This window comes from Acinonyx jubatus, chromosome F2 (assembly GCF_027475565.1).
Source record: "Acinonyx jubatus isolate Ajub_Pintada_27869175 chromosome F2, VMU_Ajub_asm_v1.0, whole genome shotgun sequence".
Taxonomy (NCBI): Eukaryota; Metazoa; Chordata; class Mammalia; order Carnivora; family Felidae; genus Acinonyx; species Acinonyx jubatus.
Window position 1 is genome coordinate 19157227 of NC_069394.1, and position 14765 is coordinate 19171991.

General features: G+C 36.5%; 1 protein-coding gene across 3 annotated transcripts in view; it reads right to left on the reverse strand.

Moving 5' to 3' along the window:
- The window catches only part of MTBP (MDM2 binding protein), a 78882-nt gene that overhangs the window by 6527 nt on the left and 57590 nt on the right, over positions 1–14765 (reverse strand). For 2 of the 3 annotated variants that reach the window (XM_015075829.3, XM_027063980.2), the window contains exons 16-18: positions 11019–11174; positions 8152–8247; positions 1159–1425 (exon numbers count right to left, since the gene is read on the reverse strand). In XM_015075829.3, the coding sequence (XP_014931315.1) occupies positions 1159–1425; positions 8152–8247; positions 11019–11174 (519 nt within the window). The remainder of the gene's footprint in view (positions 1–1158; positions 1426–8151; positions 8248–11018; positions 11175–14765) is intronic. The other variant, XM_027063979.2, reaches the window with a different exon arrangement.

The following is a 14765-nucleotide window of genomic DNA, read 5'->3' on the forward strand; positions in this document are numbered from 1 at the left end:
GACAGCTCAGAGCCTGGAGCCTGCTTCAGATTTTGTGTGTGTGTGTCTCTCTCTCTGCCCCTCCCCCTCTCATGCTCTGTCTTCTCTCTCAAAAATAAATAACATTAGAAAAAATTTTTTAATTAAAAAAATGATAATTTGGTTATTCCATATCAGGGAAATCGTATTCTAATATTTCTAACTGCTCCAAAAAAAAAAAAAAGATCTGAAAGTCTCACTTTAACATATTTCCTAATTTTTTAAAGATTTACATACATACGATAAAAATTTAAAGCTTGCTGTAGATGCCAAAGACCTAAATTTGACAAAGGTACTAAAGACCTACAAATCCAACAGAATTCAGAGTGTTTACGAAAACTTCTGTTCCAGTATTTGGACATTTTCCTTAGCTAGCAAAAAAAGGGTCTGGAAAAGTTTCGTATAATATTATGTAGTGTTTTAAGCTATATTTTACGTGAAACAATGGAAGTCCCTGTTGAAGGGGCCGGGGCAGGCAGAAAGCAGTGGGAGGAGGCAGGCAGACAGTAGGAAAGCTGCCATCCCCAAACCCCCTCTTCCACAAAGCAGTTCTGCTGCTTCTGGGTAAGCTCTCGAGTGTTGCATGGCTTGACCACTTTACAGTCCATCATGCTAACAGACTGTATATTAGCATAGAAAGCAAGAAATTCCAAGTCCAGTCTTTTTATAACTTACAAGCATAAATACAACTGCTCACGATGAAAACAAAATTCCTGATATGAAGGAATTAATCTAAGATCTATGCAGAAAGCTACTTAAAAATAGGAAGGACTAATACGGCTCAGTCAGTTGAGCATCCAAATCTTCGGTTCAGGTCATGATCCTGGAGCTGCGGGATGGAGCTGAGCACTGTGTCTGGCTCCACACTGAGTATGGAACTTGCTTGGGATCCTCTCTCTCTCTCTCTCTCTCTCTCTCTCTCTCTCTCTCTCTCTCTCCCCCCCCCTCTCTCCCTCCCCCACTCTCCCTCTCTCCCTCTGCCCCCCTTCCCCGCTCACACTCTTGCTCTCTGTCAAAAAAATTTTTTAAAATAAAAGTCAAATAAATAAATAAATAAATAAATAAATAAATAAATAAAAGAGTACTCTAGGCACCAACACTTTCTGTCAAGAGACTATTTTTATGTACTTAACATATCACCTTTTGGGGGGATAAAGGCAATTTAGATCTTTTGATCTCCTTTTCAATCGAGACACTTCAGTTCGGAGCTCACTTTGTGGAGCTTCTCCGTCAGGGATGCTTCCAGGCTCTGACAAGACTGCAGGTGAGGGAAGAGGGCTCAACACCGTGGGCACCGGAAAACCCTCTCTGGTGCAGGTGGTCTGGGTTTCATAACGAATAAGACGAGACTGAAGTTCAGAAAATCCCCCGTCCCTTTCTAGTGCTTTTCGGTCATCCAAGCAATATCTGAACAAGAGAAAGACCATTAAAATCACAGTCTCCAGGACGGCAACGGCCTTCCCCTGCCAATTAGGAAACGGCGGAACATTCACTTGAAAACCTCTTACTTTAAATTCCTAATAATTGTTGAGCAAACGGCTGACTTCCCTCACAAGTTCAGTTTTTTCTAGTCTGCTAGATGACGTGGCAAAAGATTAAAAATTTTGAAGTACGATCTGATTCCTCTTTGACTATTTCTGGGCAACAGATTAAGCTAATCCTCTGGCTTATTTTCAAAATAATAGAGTTGCTGTCTTAATACTCTTTAAATCTCTACTAACCTCTGATTCCTCAGTATGGTTGATATGTAACAACACGAAATGCTGACTTTTGTTAGAAAGGGCAAGTTTATTTTCAACACAAAGATGAAAAGGGTATAAAGGTATTCTAACTGGCTCACCAAACACAGCTCAGAACATTTAAAATTTTTCTTTGAAACTCACTTCCCCCCTTTACTGCTGATTGACAGATTTTTCTTCAAACAACTTCAACTGTCCCTGTGCATCTGGTTTCTAGCCAAATCTGATTCAAGGAATCAATGAGAAGTTAGCTCAGTGAATGCTTCTGGACATAAAGAAATTACATGTTGTTAAGTACAACAAATAAGCATATCAGGAAAATCACCTATGAGGTATGCGGCCTTGGAATACTCTTTCTTCCCTTTCTCCCCTGCTACAGCTGCATCAGGGAAACACAAATGGCTTCACATACATGATGGGTGGACCATAAAAATTAAAACCTTTCTTTACAATCCATCCTCTTGGCTTATAAAATTCTAAGACGTTCCCTAAAATCAGAACTTTGGGTCCATAAGCTTTTAGTTCAACTCCCAGGGAGTATATCATTACCCTAACATCTGATTGCCTGAAAGAGGCTTTAAGGACTTTTTCTATCCCTTGTGACACTTTCATATTTGATTTTGAAGAGCCGGACTCCCTGGATTTATTTAAATCTGGCTCCACCACTGATTAGCTGTTAGGACTTGGCCAAATTGCTTAACTTTTATCTATGCTTCTGCTGCCTCATTTGCAAAATGAGATTGACACCAGTCATCTCCAAGAGCCACTGTGAGGATTCCTTGAACAGGAACATGTAAGCACTCAGAATCAGTGCCTAGAACACGCAAGCAAAGCAGTGAATAAATGTAGGCTGCTCTTGCTCTTATCATCGTCATCATCATCAGCAGCAGCAGCAGGTTTACTTTCTACCACAGCAAACCTTACAGTGTGCTGATAATATGCAGCCTCCCCAGGATTTCAGACCCCGGTTGGTGAGTTCAGAACCTGACCTTAACCAATTTAGTGTAGTATCTTATGTTGGAAGAATCATCACGCCTGGGGATCGGTCAATCCATGGCTGACCATTAAAATCACCAGAAGAGCTTTTACGAGATAGATACCAGATCTACATGCCCAGGTTTCTGATTTAACTGGTCTGGGGTGAAACCCAGTCATGCGCGTTTTTTCAAAAGCCGTCCAGGTGACTGTAAGGCATAGCTAGGACAGAAAATCTCTGATCTAACCCAGTAGTTTGCTTTCCAGGGGAGAACACTGAGCTCCCAAGTCAGAATGTGAAGTTGGGGGCCCAACGGGTCTCTCGGTTCTATAACATCTTTCTCCAGTCTCTTGTTTAATAAAACACATTTCACTAAAAATCAGCAGTAACCCTAAAGATCGCTGATGAGTCCTCTTTCTACTCTGGGCAACCGACAGAATCTAGAACAAAATTAAGAACCATGAGTGTTAAGAAAGGTTGTAGGCAAGAGGTAATGTAATGCCTGATGAGCCCAGAGAAAATTTTTGAGAAAAAAGATACAAATGAATATTTTTTTCTACTCTGAGATTTTAATTCTAACATGCAGATATTTTCCTTCCAGTTTTAACATCTCTTGATCATAGCTGTTCATAATGTCATTCCTTCAACTGAATTATGTGTACTGTGCCTGTGGACTGTGCCATTTAAAATGTCTTCAAATGATTATACAATGATCCGGTACTGAAACAAAAAGTACTTTGTAAATAAGAAAGGAACAGAAACAGAATAGCAGGGTGCACATTTGATATTAGTGAAGTGAATATTCAGAGTTGGATGAGTGACTTACACTTCTAATATTTTCTTGCAAAACCATAACCAAATGCTTTTATGCATCCAAAGAAAGAAAAATACCTCCAAGAAGACGAGGCTATTTTTGTTTGGTAACTACATAACAGGCAAGGTACTGCCTAGCACACACCAAGCAATGTCAATGAAGGCAGGAGAAACTGCCAGATCTCTTGGGGTAGATGAAAGAAATCTGAAAGCAACAGGAGGCTGGTGTGGCCAACTGTCACAGTTTGACAGCAGAGTTTAATTTGTTGTTAAAGAAAACAGTGCATCTTACAATCAGTGGTACCTAACACTCCAGGATAAAATAGGTGAAAAAGCAGACAAATGAGCCAACAGAGGATATATTTCATTTGCCTTAAGAAAACATTGATTTGTACTTGAACAGTTTATATGTATTTTTTCCAAATATTCCTTATGTCTGGGTATAGAGGAGCTCAAGGAGTCTAAAAGTTTATAGCAACATGAGAAAGAGAGAACTCTCCTTTCAGCTTCATGTTTACGTTAAAATTCCACTGGAATTTTGTCCCAAGCAGATACATTACCCATGCTGAACAGAATAGCCCCCCCCACACTATATACCCAAATCTTCTGGATTCATTGTGCCCACCTCCTACAACAACTTCATTAGTGTGATCTCCATATCCTCAGATTAAGGACCACAAATGTAAAGGAAACTGAGTCACAGAAAGATTTGTTTGTTTATGGGGGTGGGTAGCTCCCTATTGCTCGTTTTAAAGTCCTCAACTTCTTACTTCAACTGTTTTTCCACACACAGACAAAAGTGCAATGTTATTGCATGTAACAGCATGTTGTTTTTGTAGTATTGCTTTCCATACATACACTAGCTTTTTTATCCATTGTACTGCCCTACCCCTAGGCTGTTTCCAATCTGGGGCCATTACGGATAAAACTGCTCTGTACCATCTTGTTCAAGTCTTCCTGTGGAGTTGTGATTTCTTTCTCTTAGGAAAACGCCTAGTGTTGGAACTGCTGAGCCATAAGATCTGAGTGTTTAGTTTTATAACAAACCTGCCAGATCCTTCTCTAGAGTAGATCCATCATTTCATACCCCCACCAGCAACGTGTGACAGTTCTGATTGTTCCATATACTTGTCAATATTCATCAGTCTTCTTTAATGTTAGCCACTTTGGTGGCTGCACAGAATTTTATTTTATGGATATACTATAATGTATTGAACCAAGCCCCTACAGTTAGACATTTCCAGTGTTTCTTGTTTTAAGTAACCTTGTGGAAAATACCCTTGCATAACAACTTTCAGTGTACATCACTTTTTTTTCCATTAGGCTAAATGAATCAACCTGATGTTATAAACATTTGCGTGGGTTTTGCTAAATTACTGAGCAGCCCTCCACACAGGGTGTAACAATTACACTTCTAGAAGCCGGCTTACTCCTTCCTGTTCCTTGACTACTACCGGGACTTTGTAAATGAAAAGCACCCTCCCCGTTGTTTCTATTTACATTAAGGATGTAAATTGAAAAGCAAATAAAAGAAGAGTTGATAAAAACAATTTGCCATGTGTATCAGTCATTTGTATTTCCTCTTTGATAAACACATAGCTCAAGATTTTGACAGCTTTTCCACAGGGGCATTTATTTTATTTTCTCACTGGTTTGAAAGCATTCTGTAACCACAAAAGAAAATACCTTCTCATTTATGTTCAACAATATTTTCCTCAGTTTAATCCTCACTTTAAGGATTTCTTTTGTTTCTGTTGATTACTGACGCCACTGTTTTAAAATTCGGAGACATCATTCTTTTCTTTTTTAGAAGAATGAATAAAACAGTCTTCCCTGTATTTAGGACAGATGTTCCCCTACATTTTATGCTAGTTCTTTCCTTTCACAATTTTTCACTTTTAATTCTGAATACATCTGGGATTTATTTTGATATTTGGTGTGAATTAAGAATCATTTTAAATTAATTTATTTTTATTTGTGTATTTAATCATGTTCTCACTATTATCTACTGAATATTTCACTTTTTGCTCTCTGATTTGAAATTCTTCCTCTATTAGATCAAATTCCAATGTGTACTTGCTTTTTTCCTTGGACTTCCTATTTAGGTCTAGCTTTACAATAAAATTTTCTGGTTATATGATAAAATGTATCTCATTCTTTAAATAAAAGGGAGGAGGCTTACCAGATAAATTAAAGAATTATTTCATCCAAAGGTTCAAGGTTAAGAATTATATTAAATATTTACATGTATTCCAGAAGAACTGATGCCTTTAGAATATGGAATCTGTGCATAGGGAAACAAGGATGTTTCCCCTAAGTAATCAACGTTGCTTTTAGGTCCCCTAATATAGAGTATTTGCAATTTTTTCCATTCTATATGTCTTGCAAAAATACTTCTAATATTTATGGTTTTATTCGCTATTTTGAATGAGATCCTTTTTTGGAGTGTTTAAAATGGGAAATGGTTGGTTGAGAGGTAAACTAGACTTGTAAATGTTTCATCACTGGCCACTTTTCAAATTCTATCACTTCTAATAATTTTTCAGGTCTCTTCTCTGTCAAACAAAAAACAAAAACAAAAACTTCTTATGGTCTCCTTTTCAATACATACTTCTTTAACCTTTCTTGTTTTCCTTATTTTAATTGATTGGCCCAAACAATGATTAAAACAGAAACATTCAGAACAATGGTTGACAGAGGAAAAAAAAAATCAGTGAGGGCGGTATCGTTTTCTGGCACCTGACTTTAATGGGGAGTTTAATTTTGATGCTTGAAAATAACTGGATATTTTGCCTCTAGTGTCAAACTTACATACATACTCTTTAAATGAAATAAATCTTATTCAAATATAGCATGGAACCTAAATATGCCTAGAATGACGTGTTGGGTAACCATCTGTATTTTCTCAGTTGCACCAACATCCTTCCAGTGTGTCTAAGCTAGAAACCCTAAAGAAATTCTTGTTATCTCCTTCCTTCTCATCCCCACCATCTACTTGGCCTAAAGTTCTTTAGAGAGCTTTAAGTTTGTAAATCTCCTTTCTATTTCCACTGCCTGGATAGTATTTTAGTCCTTCAACATCTCCTGCTTGAAATACTTCAACTCAATTTATCAAAAGCCAGTGAGATTTCTTCCAATGGCACAAACCCAAGCATATAACCTCATGCTTTAAAAATAAAAATAAAGGTTTTTTACTCCTCAAAAGTAAAGATCAACTTTCCTCCCATGTCACTAGTGACCTTCAGACGTCATGATTTGGTCTCATTACAGAACAATATGTTTATCTCTCTTAGTCAGAAACAAAAATGCAGTTTCACTTCCTAGAATCTGTACCTCTGCACTTTGCTGCTACCCAGACATTGCCTTTTTTGTCAGGTAATCTCCTATTCATTCTTTAAAATTTAGTTCAGATTTCCTCTTTGAAATACTCTCAAATACTTCCTGCCATTTATTTCTTCCATCCACTCAGCAGACATCTGTATTTTAACACTACTTATATTCTACTAACCTTACATGTTTGTTTTCTTTCTCCTCTACAGAGTATATGCTTCTTAGGGAAATAATTATCTTTTGTATCTTTAGCCCCTGAGTGAATGACCTTCAGAAAAGTATTTTTAAAGTTTATGTGAAATAAACATTAAGTTTACAAGCCGGGGCACCTGGCTGGCTTAGTTGGGTAAGCATCCAACTTTGGCTCAGGTCATGATCTTGCGGTTCGTGGGTTCGAGCCCTGCATAGCTTGCATTGGGCTCTGCTGACAGCTCAGAGTCTGGAGCCTCTTTCGGTTTCCCTGCCTCCCTCTTTCTCTGCCCCTCTCCCACTCACTTGTCTCTCCCTTGCTCTCACACACACATTGAAAGAAAAATTAAAAAAAAAAAAGTTTAGAAGCCAATCAAAATAGCATGCTTCAGGTGATCACTGATAAAGTTGCTTCTTAAACGTTAAGGTAAAATCAAGTCCTTATTCACTTATGGAAAACCAATAGAAAATAAGTTTTGCTTTATGCACGTAAAATATTTTGCAAAATGAATCATCAAGGCTTGAAAATTTATCATAAAATATTTTATCATCATTATTCCAGTTCTTGTTCTTGTGAAAATGGTAGATGTGCACATTAGCTCAGAAACTTTTAATACCTTTATGCAAAAGAATCCTTTGAAATTTTATTCGGACTGGTCAATTAAAATACTATAAAAATTTATACACAATTAATGTGTTACAAATGGGAACACATTTCATCTAATAGTTACTGAGCAATTACAATGTAATTAGTGAACAGGGAATATTAATGTGACCACTAGTATAAATACACATTTATAACACAGGGACCACAATAATTTTGATTAAAATATCTGGTAATTAATAACAGAACGTTTAAATGCTATAAAAACTGATTAATCATCACACATAACTTTTTTTTTTTACAATCGAAGACAATTTCTTAATTTGTGTATGCACTGTTTTGCTTTATAACGCTTTTTGATAGACTTTCTCTTTGACTCTGTATCTCCATTTATACCATTTTGGTACAGATACCTTTTACACTCACATAAGAAAAGCTTCACCAGCAACACACAGAAGAGTAAGGTGTAAATAAAAACTTACTCAATTCCATGATAATGACATACTGAGGCTTTTTCAAAAGGTAAACCCTGAAGTTTCCGAGGACTAAGTTCCGGTGTCAGAACAAAAGTCTTTTCCCTAAAACAAAAAGTTTTTCATTTGTATTTAACGTTTATTTAGTGACAAAGAGAAAGTTCAAGAAGGTACCTAAAGGAAGAAATCTGACTTCCTTCTCCATAATTGAATCTTCTATGGGATAAAGTGTAAGTAACATCAGAAAGCTTAAGAAGGAAATCAAACAAAGTTAAGCCTTAAGTGGGTTTGTCACTTGCATTTTCTGTGCCTCAAGTTTCTGAAGTCATGATGTTCTTTATTATTTACTTCACAAAACTATTTTGAGAAATGGATAAATCAAGAATGAAAAATGATTTATAGTGGAAATTTGAGAAGCTGCATTATTTCTGAAGGATTTTTTTTCCTGGTGTAGTCACCTAATGTTTATGCATTTAGTTAAATTCTTTTTTGTGGAGGAATAAAGTTAATTTGAAATTTTTGGTAACAAAGTATTTACTTCCTACTATAAGGGATCCAGATTTTTCTTTGCCTGGAAATGCAGTCATCTTGACACCTACTTTAAGAGTTAGCATCCTGTTAAATACCAGAGGATACAGAGACTGCTGACTTCAATTCTGCTTCTGAAGTAGTTTTTCAATCAGCAGGTAGGTGAGAACTAATCCTATGGTGAGCTTACATAAAATATTCATGCTCAACCCCATCCACATGCAGACCTGCAGGGGTGTATCAAAATCTCAGGAAGAAAAAGGTCACTGCAATTAGGTTAAGCTCTTCTGATTATTCTGGTAGGTGCCCACTCCCACCAACCCCTGCTTCTCTGCCTGAGCTGAGAGGCACTGTTCCAATGCTCAGGATCATGTTCCTGATGGAGAATAGGTTATATGGGAATGGGAGAACAATGCAGTGGTGGCCTTTACATAGTCAATAGAATGAAAACTTGGAAATGGCACATAGAAAGGCAAGCAGGTTGTACAGTACCATAAATACTTGTGCTCTCTCACATTTCCCCCCCATGGCTTTAGTAATAAAAACTGCCCGCTTGCCACTGAAAATTACCTAGGTTGCTATTAATAAGCATTTGAAATTATTACATTAAAATGTAAGGCATATGCTAAGTAATGAGCCCTAAAAACAGAATTATATTCTAACGCGTCCATTTAAAGTGTTCCACAAAAAGTAACACTAATTAGTAACACTAATTTAATGACCCCAGTATTTTGATGACTCATTATTAAACGAATGACTTCTTGATATAAAACAATTCAGGCACCTAGCATTTCACTTCTTCCCTTTACCCATGTGTCTCATTTCTTATTTCAACCCTCTTAGCAACTTTATGTGTTTTTCTTTAATTTTACTCAGAACTTGTTCTTTCTAAAAGAAATGTTTCAATAAATATGTATTTTGTCAGTGTTTAATATTTCTTTGGTATACACACAGGAGTCATGCCTATACTTTAACATTTCAACAGCTCCTTGCATACGCAGACATTTTAGTAAGAATCCACAGGTTCTTGATTCATTGTTATGAAAGCTCATGGTTCGACTTTAACATTAATAGAAGATATATTGGATAATGATGTCATTCTAACACCGAGGAACCATATCAAATTTTCCTAAGTAAATTGCCCAAAAATTACCAAAAAAAAAAAAAAAAAAAGTATATCTTCACTATGAGTATATCCTCCATCAGTGCATTTAGAAAGACATTCTGTTCAAAAGAGCAAAATCTATATAATTCAGTTTTGGCAAATCCATCTGACTTTGTCAATTCACATTTAATGATCCGGAAGGACAATAATCCAATAGCTAAATAAATGAAAATGTGTATATAATTCTTCACTTTCTTGATTCCCATGAAAAAGATTATCAATCTCTCAAAGTTATGAGGAAGGAACAATCACACAATTTTTACGTCACTAAGATCATTAAGTCATTAAGACCCAGAATTATTAAGATCCTCAAGTTTTCAAAGTTGTTCCTTTTCTCTCTCCCTCTCTCTCCCTCCCTGCCTCCCTCTCATGAACATGTACATAAAGGCAATAAGCTCCGGGATTATTTGTGAAATATAACTACCTTGAAAGAAATGCCTTCCAAAATTTACCTTTAAAATCAATATTTGCCAAAACAAGTTTTGTAAAAGTGATTAAAGTGATCTATAATTTTTAAGGTCCTCTGGGAGGTTTTCAAAATAATGGATTAACATTAAAAAGAAATCGGGATGGTGAACAAATGATTCAAATCTCATGAGTAACCGATGTCACAATTTTACCTATTCATTAAGTCAACTTTAGCAACATCCAGTATTATATTAACTAGTCACTTAATGGAAGTTGTCTTGGAAGTCAAATCAGTTATAAACTATTCATATAGACACTGAGTTCTTAGTAATATTACAGTTTCAAAAACATTTTTATTGTACTTTTCCATTCTCTTCAGTTGAAAGGCTGTGCTTTTTGCTAATATTGGGCATGACTGACAGTGTCATGACAGGTAATGGCAAAATCAAAACCAAAGAATAACGCAGATAAAAGAATTAAAACTTTTTTACAAGTCAAATTTAATTCTTTCTAAATAAGCATTGTCCTTTGTATACAAAGTAGAAGCTACTGACTTCTACAGGGAGTAAACAGAGGTTGCTTTCTTGTTTTCCCTATATTCAATACCACAAAACAGTAGCACATTGGCTAAGGTAAAATGTGAGGAACACTGGGATCATCCTTGAGAATTTTGCCCAAGCAGCAGAGGGCATCAACTGACTAAAGAAATGAGATGCAATGTGCTTTACAAATGATTTTTAAGAAGTTAACTGGCAATTACAAGTTTATAACTTACCCCTTTTGAATCTGTAAAGGTTGAAGATCTCCAACTGGTAATCCATCTGAAGTAAAGAATTTCAGCAATTCCTTAGCATCCAATAAGGTGACTGAATCCCGTGGACCCTCTTTGTGGCCCAGCAACTGTTCAGATGAACGAGGTAATGAACCAGTTCTGAGAAATAGTGTTATGTAGATTAATTAAAAATGGATTAGAATTCACCGTAGTCAGGAAAAGGTGATGTGAGCAGAAACGAGAACAACAGACAAAGAAAACTACAGAATTATTATTTAGGAAAGAAAATAATGTAAAATCTTTGTGAATCATTTAGTATACAAGTATATTTTTAAAAACCTGTAGGTCACGGTGAAACTTGCAGTTACCACAGCAATAATGCTACTACTTAACTAATATAAACATAATTCTATTCTTTATAAGTGATGGCATGATTATTTAGGAGTGTGAAGTTATCAATTCTATAAAACTTAAATCTAAACTTTTTTGTACGTTCGGAAACCCCATAATCTCATAAATTTTGACAGTAGGGACTAAATGTTCCAATTTTCTATGAATTTGAAAGATTACCTGAGGCACAACCATGAAATGAGACAGTAATCAGAAATCTCCCCAAGGTTTCTCTTAGCCATGATTATAACATTATGAATAAGCACTGAATCATTATTACAGTTGAAATATATACAAGAGTTTATACTTCTTAAACTACTTTACATACAATATGTTCTTAATCCTCACAAATTTCCTTAACAAAGACAGAATAGTTCTTCTTTCAAAATGAAGTTACCACCTGAAAATAAGTACTTTCTAAAGTGAAAGTCAGCATACCGAGCCCAGAAAACAATCATTATTACTAATTTTCAGATAAAGACACTAACACACATTGGTTTGCATTACAAGCCATACGCCCAGGGTGACACAGCCATTTAAAATGACAGTCAGGGGGCGCCTGGGTGGCTCAGTCGGTTAAGCATCCAACTTCGGCTCAGGTCATGATCTCGCGGTCCGTGGGTTCGAGCCCACGTCAGGCTCTGTGCTGACTGCTCAGAGCCTGGAGCCTGTTTCAGATTCTGTGTCTCCCTCTCTCTCTGCCCCTCCCCCATTCATGCTCTGTCTCTCTCTGTCTCAAAAATAAATAAACGTTAAAAAAAATTAAAAATAAAATAAAATGACAGTCAGAACTAGAGTGACTCTGATTAGGTACTATTTCTACTCTATCACTCTGCAAAGGACCCAAAAACTCACAGAAGTTTAAAAACTAGAAAAAGGAAAATACTGTAGTTCCAGAGAATGCTAATGGTTTTATCAAGCACTATCACAGATCATGCTACTGCTCTGTCACCAAAGTGCAAATCTTTCAATACCTGCACAGAAAATTAATTTCCTGACTTCATAGTAATTCACCTATTCCCTGATTATTTTATTACTCCAATCCAGCATTTTTAGTGGCGATTATATGATTAAAATGTTGACATTATGGTTTTAGACTCCTATTTCTATACATTAAAGATCAATAATCTACCAACAGTGCCCCTCTCCCCCTCCTATCCCCTTTATTTTTAAATTGAAAATATAAATCTAATAAAAAGAGTGAAACAAGAAAATACACAAATATTTTCTCTAAACTTCATTCCCTAGGAGGGCAGGAGCTACATTATGAGTTTAATTTCTACATAGCTATTCTCTAACAGTGACTCACAAAGGTTTCTTAATGAATATAACTCCCAGTCATCTTATAGGCTAGATGCAATGGGGATGTGTATAATTTGCATTTACATAGAACCCTGGACACAAGGATATCAAAGCAATATTTTAAATTTTTTTAAGCTTTTTTTTTTGAGAGATAGAGCATGCGTGCATACGCACACATGCACACACACACACACACATACATGAGCAAGGAAGGGGCAGAGAGAGAGAGGGAGAGAGAGAGAGAATCGCAAGCAGGCTCCATGCTGTCAGCACAGAGCCCTATGGGAAGCTCAATACCCTGGACCACAAGGTCATGACCTGAGCCAAAATCAGGAGCCAAATGCTCAACCAAATGAACCGTTCAGGTGCCTCCCAAAGCAATTTAAAAGTCCAGTTTATGATAAATTACACCACCAATATATAGCTAAAATATACACAGGATAGGACTTAGGTTAAAATAACTAAATAAATTAATTAAATAATAGCACTTTATTTTGTTCAGTGTTTTCAAGGTTACAAAGTATTTTTTTGTACATTATCTCATTAAACACTGACAACTTTGAAGCAGAACTGGGATTGTTATTCTTATCTTAAAGATGAGGCAACAAAGTCACACAACAGGTGAGTTTGTCCAAAGCCAAATTCTTATGACTTCTGAATTTCACTATGGGATATTCCTTAATGATCCAGTTAAGCCTGTTTTAACAAAATACAAATCTGAATATCTGCAACATAACTTTTGTTCCTAACCAAGAATTCGATGATATCTACCCATATGGTGATACACTCATAAGTATTTGAGCAATGACTTTGTAAATATCATCGTGAGATACTAAAAAGAGTTCACTGATGATAATGTATAGACTCATAATCACTGCTTGTAATTTAGTATACAGGTCTGCCTTGAGTAGGAGGAAGGAGGTGAGGGCAGTGAAAGGAGACAGATACACCAATGCATAATGAGGTATAAAAAGTACAATAAAACAAGTTTCATGAAGGAAGTAATGATATAGTCCTTGGGTGCTTAATGAAGAAAGAGAACACTGAGTTGCAACATTTATGAACAACTTAAGAGAAAGGTGGTATTTGATCTAGATCTTGAATGACAAACAAGCTTCTAGTTCAAGATGATGGTGCATTAAACATACATGTTAACCTCCCCACTCAAAACAAATGGAAATCACAATGATGAAGTGCCAGTCACTAAATTCATAAGAAGGTTAAGAAATGAAAGGTGAAAAAACGGTGGGCCAAACAAAAGGAATAAACTAGAGCAAGCATGTAAATGAGAGCTAGAGAGAAGTCTACAAAAAAACATAGAATCTGTCTTCCTCCCATCCCACAAAGCCATGGTGAGACTACACTTGGGCTGAGTGGCAATGGGCAGAAATCAGGCAATGTATTTTAAGAACCCTACTAGAACAGCTGTTCAAGTGTCACCCTCTCACACCTCCCTTTACCCTTGCAATTTTATCTCCAAGTGAAAAACAGAGAAACTGTTCCCTTTGAAGATCCAGAACTGTGTCTGTCCCAGTCTCAGTGTCAATGCCCCTAGAATAAAGCCCTGTTATTGCAGTGTTGAGTGAAGGACCAAGGCTGCCTCCCTTTTGGAACCCTCACAGGTGCCCTACAGTGAAGTCTACCAGGGATGCTCCACCCTGCATCTCCCCCCCCCCAACATTCAGGTGACAGCAGGCAGGCAACAGGTCTACACTTAGAGAAAATAAACACCAACTACCTATATAAAGCAGCTTGGTACTCAATTCCAAGCTAGAAACAATCAAGGACCACCAGACAGGCACTGGGGGAAAGATACACATAAGAGAAAAACACCAGAGGAACAAACAGAACAGATCCAAAGGATAATGAGATATCCAAGGAACAGATATAACAAGTTAAAAGAAGATTCCAATTAACATCCCGTTAGTATCTCCTGAATTCTCATTATTAATAAAAGAAGAGGTTGCTAATGAAAAAAATGGGAGCTGAGAACAAAAAAGAATTATTAGGAATTTAAAACAGGGCTATCAAAAAAAAACAACAACAAAAAAGATGAAA